Raw genomic sequence first — 15,889 nt, forward strand, 5'->3', positions numbered from 1 at the left:
TTGTACACCAATGATGTCTATATCATGAGCATATGCCTGGTCCTGGATATAATTATAGAATATGATTCCAAAAGACTTCAAAAATATTGCAAATAAATATACATTAATACATTTCACTATAAAAAGATTGCCTTTCCCTGCTCTTTTCATACAAAGTGCTGAAGTCCTCGTACCCAGCTCTACCAGCTCCCACCCCGCAAAGGCATCAATTTTTATGTATAGGAAAATAATTCTTCCATCCCTTCCTCCCTCTACGCTCCCTCCTGACTGTTCTGTTCTCTGGGCACTTCGCTTCACCACCCACAAAGGATATACTGTTTCCGCGTCGTGCCAATTCTGTCTGTGTGTGTGTAAACATGCATAAATATGCGCCATGAGCCCATTTATTAAATCAATTTCGGACGTCCCGACCCACACCGACCATTCCGCCAATACCGGTTTCTTATTATCAATTACGTGTTGGCAAGGCTGTTGTTGCACATGTGTTTTATCTTCACCAATCAACCGGCGGTGTGTGTGTTTTTTTTGTGTGTTCCTTCTCATCCTATCAACTCCCCAGAGGGCAGGGGCAAACACACATAGAGACGCGGGGCGCATCTATTGGCGCAACGGTAAACGCTCATAAATTTGCTCCCTCCAAATTCCGCTCCAAAGCATGTAAAACGCGGTCCTCGGTCCTCGATGAGTGACAGGCTGTGTGTGTTCTCTCCGCAACATACACATGAATCATTGCATCCACACACGCCCCGTTATCGTTAAGTTTGCTCGTAATTTCGGGGGTTTTTATATTGCCTCAAATGTGCTTCAATTGATCTACAGCATCCCCTCCGACTCGGAGGAAATATGTAGATTTGTTGGACCCCACTCGTCGTTTTTTGTCACTGTCACCGTTCGTTTGAATGACAAATTGGTGCAATGTGTGGTGGGAGCCCTGTGGACTATGGAAAGCGGTGTGTGCAAAGTGTTGTTGCGAAATTAGGAAGACGATTTTCGGCGCGATAAGGTAATTGAATTGCTGTATTAGATGCTGGGAAGGATGGAAGCTTCCCCCCTATTTAACGGCCCATAAAGCACATTATAGGTCCATTGGGAAGGGGAAGACGAACAGGCAGGCAGGCTGAAAAAGATTGCCCCAAAGAATAATGAAACGTGAAAATGGATTTAATTTCACACATTTTCCATCCTCGCCCGTGTCTGCGTTTTCCTTCTGGCTCTGCCTGCACGGATGTAACCTTGCTGTCTCTTCTCCTAAACGAAGAAGCAACACTCGCTGATTGGGTTGATTATGATTGATTGTAATCAGTTTATTAGCATCCGAACAACTGGGACCACAAATTGGGGAAAGCGCAAGCGTGTGTGTGTGTATGAGTTCACGTGCTCGTCTGTTTGATTATGGGTACGTGAGGCATCTTGTACCGTTTTTCTTCGTTCGTTCCATACGGTTGAGCAAACATGGGAAGCTTCTTTGCTTTCTTCAAGATCTTTGCAAGACCTTCTAATTGCACCAGACGAAAACGATTTAATTTTGGCGTGGTTTTTGTTTCGCCTCCCAATTTATTCTCCAAAAATAGTGTCCATTTGCCTTTTTCGGGAAAAAGCGGCAATCGGATTCTCTAATTGCTTTTGGATCCATTTGCTCGGCGCCCCGATTTTTTGGACCACATTCAAATGTTTATCGCGCTGTTCTAGGGAGTGAAGCAGCAAAACAGCTATTAGCAGCACTGTGCGCCCTGCAAATGCGTCCATCGAATGACGAGTCTCTCCCTTCAAAGCAACTACACCATTTACAAGCTAATCTTTTAATGGAAACTCATACAATTTTAGCTTGGCTTCCGGCTGTGCGGAAGGGATGGGCGATAAAGTGGATAAACCATCTTCCTTTCCCTTCCAGTCGCTCGAAAGCTCCTTCATCTAGATGCCGTTTGAAGATCGTGTCGTTTTGGTCGCAGTGCTTTTAGTGATTTCAAAATGTTGAATGTTTAAATATTGAAACACGAAACACGCTGGCTGGCTGGCTGGCCCGGCCCGGTCTGGCACGGACTGTGGAGATTCATCATCAGCGCGGTCACGAATCCACAATTAATGCACGACACAAACCGTACGCCCCACGGTGCACACATTCCAGCGAGCGATTGATAATTCAAACAAAGATTTGTTCGCATTTCACGCGTCCCCGGTATGGCCGGAAATAAAGCGTTTTGTCCTTCCGTTCCGTCCGGCTGTCAACTAATCGCTTCAAATCACAAGGCACACGCGGTTGATGAGTCGAACTGTTTTGGTCCGGTGCAGCATCATTACCCCCGTTGAGCGGGAACGAAAAGGGTGCCGTCAGCCTCCCTGATGTTTGGATTGATTATAGTTTAATAATAATTACACTTATCAGATCCCAATCAAGGCCGTTCGGGGATGTTTTGGAGCGAGTGTCCTTCCTGTCCACGTGGCTTGATTCGTTTGCTTTTGCAATAAAAACCGCCTCGAATTGGCTCGCAGCTCACAGCTCGGACCCCACAGCAGACACTAATTTGCTAATGTTGTGGCAGATAATTTTGCTTCACAGAGGGTCGAACTAATAATATCTTGCTGCAGTGTAGTAAACAGTAAAGGGTGGAGCTTTTAAGGAAATTATTGCAGTGAGTTTTGGTTGATGTTGTTTGACTGATTGACACCATCGCTCGGTCTCGTGCGTCATGTTTTATTGGTAGTTCACACATGGTTTTTTTCGGACATTGCACCTATTGAACGGCCAATCCGTTTGAAGCAAAAAGGACATAAAAACGGTGGCCATATTTCACACCATCAACAACTCAATCAACATTCCCATCATCATCATCATCGATGGAAGCACACACCAATTCTTGTCGAAACTGGACCAAAAGCTGCAATTCTTCTGTGGGACGATCTGTGTGTCTGATAAGGCAGCCGAAATGAAAGCTGTTAACGTTAATGGGTAGCAATAATGAGGCCGATGATGGGGACCGTTTATTGTTCCGCAATAGTTACACACACACACACACAGACAAAGGAGGCCTCTTTTCGGTGCATGCCGCTAAGCTGCTTTTACCACATCAATCTGTCGGCTGTGGTAAGCTGTAAACATTTATCTTATCCTAGCTCTGCTCTGCGTCCTTTCCTTTGGCGATGGTGGTCGAGAAGTTTGACTCCTTGCGCTAAGGAAGCCTCCAAAGAGGCTGTGTAATAGTAGCTGTATAGTGAAAAGAACACACAAGTCTTTCTCTGTCCCTCGTGTCTGTAACTCAATCGTGAAAATGATCGTCCATATTTCAAACCTAAGCGCCTGTGTCCCACCCCTACACAGGGTCCCTGCTGCCCCTGTTGCAAAACCGAGTCAATTATTTCATTCGACCACTTAAAATGCGGTCTCCAACCGTTTGTATGCGTTTTGCGTCTAATTAATTGCGCACTGCTCATTGCAGCCCTAGCGGTGGGTGCTGCGTCCCATTGTGCGCGCGTTTTTCCGTATGAAAATGGATACCCGCTTTTCCATGTGTAAAATGGAAAGGAAGGGAGTGTGTTTTGAAAAGAAATTTTGCAACCCAATTTACATCACGCGGGCGCGGTGGACGAAGCTCATGTGCTCCCACCTGTTCGTCGTCATCATCATCCTCCTCATCATCATTTATTATAGAGTGACCACGAAAATGGCAGAAGCGCTAATTGGCAGCGGCGGTTACCGTGGGGTTCGTGGAAAAGGCCACCGAAGCCAATGTGGTACGGGTGGAAATTAACGATGTAATAAAATATATATACGTATGATACCATGTCCATCCATTCCTCTCCGTGCTGCCTTTTCAATTACCCTCGCTCATTTGAACGGTGTGGCTGCGCTTTATTAGGCTCGTCCCCCTTACCACCGTCTCCCCTCTTTGTTTTGTGCAATCAATGCAACCAGTTACATGCACTCTCGATGCTACCCCCTATAGACCCCACCCATGGCTATCATCTCGTAGGGCAAAAGCTCCCCGAGGCGGAGGACACAGCGCCGTTTGGTGCCGTGGTGCGCTGATTTGCCGCTACCGAAAGCGAAATCATAATTAGTTTAATTATTTCGCATTAATAACAACAGTCTGGTCCGGTTGGGTGGGACGGTAAAGAGAGGAGGTGTATATGGGTGAAACATTAGCCGGGCGCAAAATTCTGCGAGCTCATTTTCGGTGGCCGAAAAAGGCTTTCCCCCTGCCTTCCCATCACGGAACTGCACGTTGTGGAGCTCTCTCTCTCTCCTCTCTCTCTATCCTCATGCTTTACTGTTTGATTTTTGGCGTGTGAAATTTGCGTTTGATTGCGTGTTGAGCAGTGTCGATGTATTTATGTGCGTATGTTTATGTTCTGCGACAGGAATATAGAGGTCAGTTCGTTTGGGGGATTTGGTCTCAAATATTAAGCTTTTGTTTCTAATTAAAGGTAAACTTTTGATAGTTCGCTGTTCGGTGGAACCAAGAAAAAAGTGAAATTGTTCTTGGTATTAGAGGCTTACACTGTACGCGGTCTTGCCAGTTTTGGTTTGTACTTTTTAGGCTAATTTTCATTTTCCCAGGGATGCGTTGACGAATCGCCGATTGTGGCAGTTGGTTGATATGTATGCTGTCTATTTTAGATTTTTTAGCCCAGAATTTGTATGTTGCTGATTTTATAATCATTTTAGTTGTACTAGTTTAATTTGGAATAGAAGCTTCAACATTTAAGTTACACAAAAGCTTCGTTCATACAACTGCAGTGAGCTTTCTGTTGTTTTGTGTGATGGTTCGTTTCAATGATATTGCTTGCAAACACAGCGATTCTAGTTTTTTTGTGTTTTTTTCTTGCAAACGAAGAGAAACATATCTGATGGAGGTATTTATTAAGAATTGTTTCAACCAGTGTCACTATTACATCCCGAAATGGGATTTTCTTTACCGTCAGTATAATTGCAACGGCTTTTTATAACAGTTCAAACGTGTATGGCAGTTTTTGACAGAAAGAAAATGGACAGTGGCATACCACATATCCAATGAGTTTAGATTTTTGCTTCGTCTTTTTGTTTCGGATTAATTTCATGTGCAATTTGATTATTCAATTATAAAAGAAATTGGAATAGAATTTAGAATTTTTACAAACAAAACGACAAAACATTTGCCCCCGAACTATTGTTTTATGATATTCAACATAAAATCATCGAAACTTTTTCTGTCCGTTATCGTCATGAGCGCGTCCCACTGTTTGACGTCCCCGTGCCGCTGTCAAACTGTTATGAAACAGTTGTTGACGTTTAAAGCACCTCGTTCGCGTAACAATTTTCACCCGGAACCGTAGTGTTTTTCTTCGAGTGAAAAAGTCCACTTTCCCGGCCATTTTCCAGCAGCAAAATGTCGTTCGCCCTGCGTAGCGCTCGCCTGGCCGCCCTGGCCCGCCCCTCGATCCGCATGGTGCAGTCCCGCGGCTACGCCGACGAGATGGCCTTCACACTGGCCGCCGCGAACAAGGTGTTCTACGACAGTGCCAACATCCGGCAGGTCGATGTGCCCTCGTTCAGCGGTGCGTTCGGTATCCTGCCGAAGCATGTGCCGACGCTGGCCGTCCTGAAGCCGGGCGTCGTCACCGTGTACGAGAACGATGGCGCGGTGAAGAAGATCTTCGTCTCCAGCGGCACCGTCACCGTGAACGAGGATGCCTCCGTGCAGGTGCTGGCGGAGGAAGCGCACCCCGTGGAAGACCTCGACTCGTCCGCCTGCCGGGAGCTGCTCTCGAACGCCCAGACCCAGCTGTCCTCCGCCTCGGGCGATAAGGACCGCGCGGAAGCTGCCATCGCCATGGAAGTCGCGGAAGCGCTTGTCAAGGCGTCCGAATAAATCTGCCTGCCTGCTAATAATTCCCCCTTGCTCTAGGTACTGGCGAAAAGGATGCGTACGATAAATGGTAAGACTAGCTGAGCTACACACCGGCGCGTATCATTTTGGCTGACCTTTTCCTTTCTTTTACACCGGCACAGTTAACCCCGTAAACGGAACATGGGATCGGGAAAAACCCAATGCCAATAGTTGGACGCCGGGAATCGGATTCGCTGCATTATGCGTTCTAGCGTGTGTGGTAAACTACATCAAATTGGGCGAATAAAATAGAGTTGTTCCTTTAAACCCTCTCACCATCTTATGTTAAACCGGTCGCTTCTTTTACTTTATATGCAGTAGGCGCTGGAGGAGTGGGGTTATGAAAGAAATCTTCCGGACGATGGCAGGTTCGAGCTGAATCGCGAGCCGGCAAATGAATATTTCATGCAAGTCGGTGAGCAAGTCGTACGCAACTTTTGTGTAATATTTGCAACTTGCATGAAAGGGCTGATGAAAAGATCAGTTCTTGGTGATCTTATTGTTATTTTAATGCAAAATGTTTGTAGAAACATGGCCGTTATTACAGTCTTGCCAAAGGAGTACTTTAACATCTTTGCCATATTGAGTATGTGCTTGAATTGAACTTTGATTTCGATGAGTAACATCTCATTTTCGGAGGTGAATGAGTTAACTAGACAAGATCAACAGTAATTGAAATGAGAAGAATGCATTTCAGAAATCCTGCCAAGTTTATACATCCTTAAACCTCATCGTTTACATTCTCTTTAAACAAATTCATAGATAGATGGTGTCATTGTGGTCACACGCCTTTTACTTAAAATTGGTAACGATATACTCAAATTCGCTCAAATCCCAAAATATAACGATCAATTCAAAAGAGCCTCCCTTGGATCCGAAAATCGAACGCACCGAGCGGACAAAATGAACGTCATTCCCCCTATACCGGTGTCCCGGGTGTCGTAATCATGGCTGGCAAAACAGGTAAGTGTGATAGTGCTAAGTGGCCGTAGCACGCAAACACAAACTGCACATATTAAGTGTGTGAATGTGTATTGGTGCAACGGCATTGGTGTATATCCGATTAACAACAAAACCTTTCCTTTCCCTTCGCCTTCGTCTTTCTTTCAGGCCAGCCGGTCCCTCTTGCGGGGGGAGTGGGGGTCTGCTAATGGAGTTCGCGTCGCGGAAAAGCAATAACGCATGTAAGTCGAGGTCAGTCATACAGCGCGGGACACAAATGTAGAACGGGTGCGATTTAAATTCGGTAACGGTTGTGACACGCGGTTTAAGGTAATTTTCAAAAAGGAAAAACACTTGACACGAACAACTACATACAATGATAACCTTTCTAGGTGTTAGAAAATAAGGAACACACTCGCACAGCACACACTGTACCATTACCGTGCCATTACAGTATCGATGACGACGACCCACATGCGTTCCGGCCGCAGTGACAAACGGTCAAACAAATTTAGCTAAAATTAGGCTTTTTTTCTTGTTAAATCAATTTATCAAAAATGCATCCAATCCCAAAACCGATTGGCTTGTGTGAGTGTGTTTGTGCGTGCACTTTAGACTTTGCTCTCTCTATATTTAGGGCATCGCGGTGCCATGTGCTATGGGGTGCGCACCCATCATCATCGTTTTGGTGCGCGCCCCATAGTGTGCCGGTCGCTCCCTTCCAATAACGGTTGCGGCGTCCACTCTCCACTGTCGTCGTCGTCGTCGTCAGTCACGTTCGCGTATTCAGTTCGGTTCTACAAGGCGCGGCACGAGGAACTGCCTGCGCTGCGCTGCCAAAGGGCGATGATAATGGTGTGCACCGATCGGTTTAAATTTAATCAGTAAAAGTATCCCCCAGTGTGCCTGTGCCTGTGTGTGCGTGTAGTAGAGAGGTACGCCAGCATGTTTTGAGGGTGTTTTTTGTTAGAAGGACAGGACAGGGGATGATTTGTTGTGGAGCAATGTCCAACGGGAAACGTGCGTGCGGGATGACGCCGGGCCTGGTTTCTACGTCGTACATCGTTTTGTTAGTTTTTGCGGTCGTCGCAGGGTATCTTCTCTCGACCGGGAATCGACCTGTACGTAGCCTCGACCATGCTGATAAGCCTCGACTGACCGAGAGGCGGCCGCGGGCGTCGTTGCTTAGACCACGCGTGTGTGTGTGTTGGTAGCTTGAGCTGTTCCTTGATCGCGAGCAGCTGATAAGCGGCGGACGAGCAGCGTTGTAAAGCCGGCCCGGCGAAGATCGATCGCACTGTAGTGTTGCACTGGATGCAGTACGGTGCAGTGTGTCGGCACTCGGTTTCCCCGAAAAGTGTATGTGTGTGTGTGTGTGTTCCCGTACAGAAGGTACAACTGGTGCGGAAAGGAACTCCGTCACGGAAGCAAGTGCATTCTAATCGGCCTTATGTAACGACGCAACGGCCTCGACATGTGTTGAGAGAACACGATAGTGTTTTGTGAACGAAAGAAAAGAAGGTCAATAACATTCCCGCGCATCCATGATGGCGCGCGTGTTCCGGCTCCGACCCCCGAGTTGCATGTGTGTTTCCTGTTGGCACTCTTTCTCTCTCTCTTGCTTGTCGTCTTCTACACAATGCACACATGGGCAACATTAACGATCAAAATTTCGAGCGCGAAATGCTCAAAAACGTAAACCGACTTGCGACTTCTCGCTCGCTGTCTCTCGATCGAGGGCTTTTGTTTGTACGTACACACACACACACAGTGTGAGATCGCGAAAACAATTCAAACGGACCGAACAAAAAACCTGTTTTTTTGACCATCTGTCCCGTGGCCCGTGTCTGTGGATGGGGCCCGGGCCGTCTAACCTTGGACAAAGTGTATGTGCTTGTGCTTGTGCTGTGTTGTGTCCAGGTGGTGTACGATAATTAACAAGTGCACGGCCGCATGGCGAGGGTAAAGGTGGACCCAACCAAGCACTCCGTACCACCAAGGTTGATCGGAATGTCGCGTTGGTGTCTGCGGAAACTTGAACGACAGCAAACGATTCCTTCCCTTTCAACTGTTTATTTTAGAAAAGCGATTTAGAACGATAGAAAGACGCCTACCACGGCGTCATAAATCCATTCCACACACGGTTGCATCACAAATTCTAGTCCATTTGTGGCCGGCGAACGGAAACAATTGAATTAAAGAGATTAAGATAACTGCAACTCACCGCACCAGGCGATTGGCGTCGGTTAAATAACGGCGTACGATCGGTGTTGTGTGTGCGTTTTGTGGGCGCGGAGACAGTTCCCATCATGGGTCAAGTTCATCGCCACGACACGGTTGTCACGGACACGTGCATGACGCATCGAAATGAGCAATAGAAGCAATACATACCTCGTACCATTTTCACAAACCAATCGAGTTTGTCCAGGTCCACCGAGGCCATCTACCTTTCGTTTGATGGCGACTTGTTGCTGCACTTGGAGATAGGAAGTGATGCGCAGTGAAACTGCAACTGAGTGTGTGTGCATAGACAGTTGCAGTTTTGCAATCTCGTTGACCCCGTTTCAACGGTATCAACAGCTGGTAGTTACATCTGCCAGCCCCAGACAGAGTTTGTTTTGCTTATCAGTCGTGAGACAACGGAGGACACATTTTACATTTTGCTTTTCCACTTCCATTCTGAAAACTGAAGGAAATGAAAGAACGAAAACTGATAAGATCCAGATGCACCTCAGAGAGATGAGGTCATGAAAAGTGCTAGAGATGATCACATTGAACCGTACATCACATCTGATTGTGTTCCCGTAGGGTAGTACAGGTTGAAGTCAGCATGATTTAAGCAAAATCCCGCCTTACTAATCCCGATATCAACGCCTCAAAGCTTTATGGCTTTCCCCCCCTGCGTGATAAGAAACGTGCCACACTAAAACACCCCGAAAATCGTGTGTTTGCTGTTATCAGTGTATCGAGCTATCCAGTAATTTCCAAGCTTCTTCAAGATGGTTGTTTCTTCCTTTCCAGACCTTCGTCCTGGTTTGTGTCCAGCCTCGTTCGTTCCCTGTGTAGCACATACCAAAGACCACGCCCGCCAAACAGTGAAAGCATGTCGGGCGAAACGCACCACTCAGCGGCGGCGGAGGAGAACAAGGTCCGGTACCGGCGGACGCAGAGTGTAACGCGGGCGGAAGAGATCACCAAAAAGGAATCGGAACAGCGCAAATCACAGCCGGACAAACCGTGAGTAAGCAGGAGGAGGGATAGGCGTAATGACTCATCCCGCTCATTGGTGACAAAAGTGCAACCGTGTTTAAAACCGTTGAGGGCTTTGGCAACCTTGAGCATTTTCTGCCGTGTCATGCTGCCGTGTCGGAGCGAAGGTTCTGGGGTTGCAGCCTTATGTTCTGGGTCAAGGGAGTTCTGCAGTAGCAGCAATAGCAGCCGTTATCAGACGTTGCCGGTTTGTTTAACTCATTTGCGCGGGTTTTGCGTGATCATCCGGGGTGCACGTAACGAGGAACTGCCCTTACTTTGGCAATGATACGTCCAATGGAACTGATACACTGAGTGGGCATGTCGATCATAGGGGTTTCTTGCTGTGGAGGACCAAGAAACTCTATGTTTGATTGTACTATTGCATTACAGGGTTTTCGAGGATTATATAGACATGTTCAGCGAGTTGTAGATTCGTTCAGGCATATAATAGACTCTTTCAGCGAGATATAGAATTGTTCGGAAGTAGGCGTAGACATTTTCGGTTATACTGTAGAGCTGTCACTTTCGTACCCCTTGGACTGCAAGTTGGATCATTCTCATCAGGAGGTAAACAAACTTTTTTCCAAAAAATAAGCTTTTTTCAACTAATTTATGTATTAAACAGCTTGGGTAATGATTATTAACTACTTTTAGGACTTTTAAGAATGAAAAATTGAACCCTGCGGCACAGTGTGTAAACAAAACAAATGACAGCTCTACAGAATCGCTGAACATGTCTACGCCTACTTCCGAACAATTCTATATCTCGCTGAAAGAGTCTATTATATACCTGAACGAATCTACAACTCGCTGAACATGTCAATATAATCCTCGAAAACCCTGTAAATGTGCACGCAAGCAGCGGTTTTTTTCCACCTGCAAAACGATGACTTTCAGCGGTTTGGTCGTTGATTCTAAGAAGCCGTTATGCAGGCACATTAAATGTTTGCTCAGCCAGACAACATGGTTGTCTAAGCGCCACTAATGGGCCATTGTCATTCTTTGGGGGGAATTCTTTACACACCATTTGCTCTCTTCCCACTTTGCTGGCAGATGTCACCGACCACGGGATTCGCTGTTCTCGTGGAGTTCCGGCTTCGACAACTTCACCGGTCTAGTCAATTGGGGCTTTCTGCTGCTCACGATGGGAGGCATACGGCTGGTGCTCGAGAACTTTATCAAGTACGTACTGGCCCTGATGCCGCCCGACTATGTTCACTTTCTAACGGTTGTGTTCGATCTTGCCAGATACGGTATCCGCGTCGATCCGGTGCAGTGGTTCACGGTGCTCACCGGCAAAGGTGAAGGTGAAGGTTATCCCTCGGTGTTGCTGATCAGCTGTAAGTATTATCCCCCGAGGTGTATTATCGGGGTCGTTTGTCAACGGTTTTTTTTTTTTAAACGATCGCGCTGTCCTCCACAGACTCCCTGGTGCCCGTCATGATTTGCCTGATGATGGAGCGTGCGCTGGCGAGCGACATCATACCCGAAAGTGCCGGAATGGCTGTACACATCGTCAACATTATCGTGCTCGTGCTAATCCCGATGGTTGTGATACACGTGAAGGGACACATATTTAGCTTAGGTAAGGGGTCGCGGGTGCGAAATGAACGGGTTCGCGTATAGATGGAGTCGTTTTAATTGCCGCTTGTGTAACAACTTCATTCGTGCCCGGCCAGATATGACTGAGATACGGCTCCGTTTGAAGGCGCACAGGCCTTGAACTTGTGGAACCCGTGCGCCCCCGACACTGGCGCTGTAATTAGTGTAAGGGCGTTACGGAACGCAAACCTCTCCTCTAACGATTCTCTCTCTCTCTCTCTCTCTCTTTGCCTCCCTCTTCTCGCAGTGGGAGCTATGACGGTATGCTTCATCTATTGCATACTGTTCCTGAAGCTTTGGAGCTACGTGCAGGTGAATCTGTGGTGTCGCGCGGAAAAGAAACAGCACCGACACAGTCGCTCCGGCCGGCGACAAAGCATAACGATAGCGCAATTGCGTAAGTAACACAACTTCCTCCCCCCGACCGACCGTTCGCCTTTTGCCAGTTGACCTAATCACGCGCTTTGCACTCCCGCGCTTTGCAGAGAATGGAAGGGAACAGGAAGCGGAACGTACGGCCAACGGTAGCGCGACCGGTTACTGCAACGATAAGGACAAAGTACCGGCCCTGGTACACTATCCGGACAATCTGCATCCGGTCGATCTGTTCTACTTCCTGCTGGCGCCGACCCTCTGCTACGAGCTGAACTTCCCCAAGACGAACCGCATTCGGAAGCGGTTCCTGATCAAACGCATGCTGGAGGTGGTGATCGGGGTGCACATCGTGATGGGTCTGTTCCAGCAGTGGATGATCCCGTCGGTGCGCAACTCGCTGGTGCCGTTTTCCAACATGGATCTTACAAAGACGGCCGAACGTTTGCTAAAGCTGGCGGTAAGTGAAGGTGTGAAGGTACGTGGATTTCATGTTTTGACCTCGTTTTGATTTGTCCGACAGATTCCAAACCATCTGATGTGGCTGTGCTTCTTCTACCTGACGTTCCACTCGTTCCTAAATCTGATGGGCGAGCTGCTACACTTTGCCGACCGGAACTTTTACAGCGACTGGTGGAACGCGAACAACATTGACACGTTCTGGCGCACGTGGAACATGCCCGTGCACAAGTATGTACAGGAGTTTTCATTGGAAAGGGCTTCCTTTTTAACGATCCTGCTTCTCGTTCTTGCTCCCCAGGTGGTGCGTTCGCCATCTGTACATCCCAGTGGTGGAGCTCGGCTACTCCAAGGTGGCCGCCTCGGTGATCGTGTTCTTCTTCAGCGCCTTCTTCCACGAGTATCTCGTCAGCGTGCCGCTGAAAACGTTCAAGGTGTGGGCATTCACCGGGATGATGGCGCAGATTCCGCTCTCGTTCGTTGCCAAGTACATGGAGACGAACTACGGACCCCGGTGGGGCAATATGCTCGTGTGGGCCTCGATTATTCTGGGCCAACCGTTGGCCATCATGATGTACTATCACGACTTTGTCATCACCAACTACAACGATGTGCTGGTGTGAGAGGGGATACACTTTTTGACCACACCAAAAGTGCCAAAAAGAGAGAGGAAGAGAGAGAGGGAGGGAGAATGCGAACATTCCACAATACACACATCACGTAATCTACATTCACACACACAGACTGCTGTCCATCATCGTTCCACGGCTCGTTGCCGAAGATCGCCAATTTGTACATCTTTTTGATAAAGCCGTTTTTGTACAGGTTAATGTTTTCTTTTGTCTTTTTTTTAATAATAAAAAAAGTATTTTGTTCTTTCCGTCACTTTTGTACGAGACAATAATTCAGTTTTGTTTAATCAACTCGTTCCTTCGACTACCAACGACAAAACGATCTCATTATACTCACTCGACAACTTTAATGTGATATATTCGCTTCTCTTCCTCGCTGATCGGGACGGGCGCCTTCGAGAGCGGATCCTTACCGTCGGCACTCTTGGGAAAGGCGATCACGTCCCGTATGGACGGCGCATTGCACAGCAGCGCAACGTAGCGATCGAGCCCGATGGCAAAGCCGCCGTGCGGTGGGGCACCACTTTCCAGCGCGTCCAGCAGATGGTGAAGATGGGCATGCTCGATCTTCAGCACATCCTTCAGCACCATTCGCTGTAGCTGGCTGTTGTGTATACGGATCGATCCGCCGCCGATTTCGACCCCATTCCATACGAGATCGTAAGCTAGCGATCGAATTTTGTAAATGTTTTCACTGCAACCGTCGGCCAGTGCGGCCGCATCTTCTGGGTGGGGTGCCGTAAAGGGATGGTGGGTGCTTTCGATCTGGCCCGTCTCTTCGTTCTCACTAAACATGGGGAAATCCACCACCCAGAGGAAGTTGTGCGCGTGGGACTGCCGTTTCGGTGCTAGATTGCGCTCTTCTAGTGCTTCGTACGTAGCCAGCCGTATTCTGCCCATCAAGTTTTGCTAGAAAAGAGGAGATTTTGTGTAAATTTCAACAAGTAAATGGATAATACAACAAAACCACTTACCACGTAAGTTTGCTTTCCCCAGCCAAGCAGCAGCAGATCGTCCGGCTGCAAGGACAGTTGCTCGCTCAACGCGTCAGCCGATTCCTTGCCAAGTAATCGTTGAATCGGTCCCGAACTCCACTCGGGTGTCACTTTGCTCTGCGTAAACTTACAGAAGTTGCTCTGTTTCGCTATTTCCTCAAGCGATTTCTTCAACCCCGTAGGCAGCTTTCGAGCTTCCTCCGCACGTACAACGACTCCGTACACCCGAAAGTCTTGCTCCCGTACACCAGCCGGCATGGTAAGTCCAGCCCCAAGCGTTTTGGTCATGTTTTGTAGTTCATAACCGAATCTCGTGTCCGGTTTGTCACTGCCAAATCGCTCCATCGCTTCCGCAAGCGTCATGCGTGGAAACGGTGCCCGAATGGGATTCTCGCTGTAGGGCCACGATTTCGTCAACACTTGTTCGATCAGCTGGATAACGCTTTCGCGATTGGTGAAGGAAAGCTCGATATCGAGCTGGGTAAACTCGGGCTGCCGATCGGGTCGGGTCGATTCGTCCCGGTAGCAGCGAGCGATTTGGAAGTAACGATCGATCGCTCCCACCATCAGCATCTGCTTGAACTGTTGCGGGCTTTGGACGAGTGAGTAAAAGTGTCCCGGTTTCCTAGATGGGACGACAAACTCTTGTGCCCCCTGTAAGGGAAGTTCGTGTTGATGAGCTTTTCAATGGATTGGTGTTTTCTTGTTAAAACAACATACCCCAGGTGTTCTGCGGAATAAGGTGGGCGTTTCGACCTCCACGAAACCGTAATCGTTGATCATACATTCTCGCATCCGCATGATTATTTGCGAACGAAGTCGCAGGTTGTGCTGAAGGTCTCGATTTCGCAGATCGATGTACCGGTGCTCAAGGCGAAGGTTTTCTTTCGCTCGGTTGTAGTCCTTCACGTTGATGGGAAGTCGTTTCTTTGCTTCGTTCAGCAGCTCTAAGCCGCTCACATGGATTTCAATCTCTCCGGTCGGGTTGGTTTTGTTCGCTTGACCTTCAGGACGGGGCTGTACCGTTCCTGTGACGCGCAGGATTGATTCAAAGGCCAATCCATCCAAGCTGAACCTTTTGCTCACTTCTTCGGGTAAAAGAGCTTGCACCGTGCCGTAACCATCGCGCAGAGTGAAAAACTTGTTCATCCGGGAAAACTCCAACCATCCACACAGTGTGACTTTCTGGCCGACATGGGACAGCCTTAACTCTCCACAATTATGAGACCGTGTTGTGAATTGGTTTGTCGAGGACGAGGACTTTTGCGGTGCTTCCTGCTGTGGCGAATGTGTTTTAAGCTCATTGAGCTGGTTCCAAGTCGTGGTTGAGTGAATGCCACGCCTTTGCTGAATGATGTGATTATGCTATAAGAGAGGGAAATTGTCATTGAATGCAAATATCGTATCTGCGACTGATAACGGAGAAGTAGGATGAAAACCTTACCATTCCCGAAGCACAAGACTGATGCAATGATATCTTATCGAAGGACCCATTTTTGCAGAAGACTGTAGGGCTTAAACAGGGCGACGAACTGCAAGCAGCATGCACGATACGACAAACTTTACTCCTTAACATCGTGATAACTTTAAACAAAACGCTTAACGAAATAAATTAGCAATCTTTGTGTAATTTGTTGCAATGCGTAACGAAATAATGAACCGGCAGCAGAAGGTAATTTGTTGTTGTGGGAGCAAAAGCTGTCAGAAATCGTTTGACAGCATTTTGACAGCGTGCGTTTTGTTCGACATTCCTACCCCTCGTATGAAGGCG

The 15,889-nt window shown here is 47.8% G+C and overlaps 3 protein-coding genes across 9 annotated transcripts; 2 read left to right on the forward strand and 1 right to left on the reverse strand.

Moving 5' to 3' along the window:
• The first annotated feature begins 5,230 nt into the window (after window positions 1-5,230).
• LOC121596018 (ATP synthase subunit delta, mitochondrial) lies at window positions 5,231-6,139 on the forward strand. The gene is made up of 2 exons (XM_041920583.1): window positions 5,231-5,913; window positions 5,987-6,139. Exon 1 carries the CDS (start codon window positions 5,364-5,366, stop codon window positions 5,844-5,846), a length of 483 nt encoding a protein of 160 aa, XP_041776517.1. The 5' UTR covers window positions 5,231-5,363; the 3' UTR covers window positions 5,847-5,913; window positions 5,987-6,139.
• A 932-nt stretch (window positions 6,140-7,071) lies between these two features.
• LOC121596016 (diacylglycerol O-acyltransferase 1) lies at window positions 7,072-13,395 on the forward strand. Of its 7 annotated transcripts, none has more exons than XM_041920581.1 (9): window positions 7,072-7,136; window positions 9,828-10,043; window positions 11,112-11,240; window positions 11,307-11,398; window positions 11,482-11,643; window positions 11,908-12,057; window positions 12,146-12,492; window positions 12,556-12,722; window positions 12,793-13,395. In XM_041920581.1, exons 2-9 carry the CDS (start codon window positions 9,910-9,912, stop codon window positions 13,112-13,114), a joined length of 1,503 nt encoding a protein of 500 aa, XP_041776515.1. In that variant the 5' UTR covers window positions 7,072-7,136; window positions 9,828-9,909; the 3' UTR covers window positions 13,115-13,395. The 7 variants fall into 7 exon arrangements, with proteins under 7 accessions (XP_041776515.1, XP_041776512.1, XP_041776510.1 ...); XM_041920578.1 differs by lacking the exon at window positions 7,072-7,136 and adding an exon at window positions 7,519-7,741 and having other exon boundaries at window positions 9,806-10,043; XM_041920576.1 differs by lacking the exon at window positions 7,072-7,136 and adding an exon at window positions 7,519-7,741.
• On the reverse strand, window positions 13,133-15,812 carry LOC121596015 (aspartate--tRNA ligase, mitochondrial). The gene is made up of 4 exons (XM_041920573.1): window positions 15,563-15,812; window positions 14,839-15,483; window positions 14,098-14,772; window positions 13,133-14,032 (listed from the first exon to the last, which is right to left on the reverse strand). The coding sequence occupies exons 1-4, from the start codon at window positions 15,692-15,694 to the stop codon at window positions 13,457-13,459; spliced, it is 2,028 nt and encodes a 675-aa protein (XP_041776507.1). The 5' UTR covers window positions 15,695-15,812; the 3' UTR covers window positions 13,133-13,456.
• Between the last annotated feature and the right edge of the window lie 77 nt (window positions 15,813-15,889).

This window comes from Anopheles merus, chromosome 3R, assembly GCF_017562075.2.
Source record: "Anopheles merus strain MAF chromosome 3R, AmerM5.1, whole genome shotgun sequence".
NCBI lineage: Eukaryota > Metazoa > Arthropoda > Insecta > Diptera > Culicidae > Anopheles > Anopheles merus.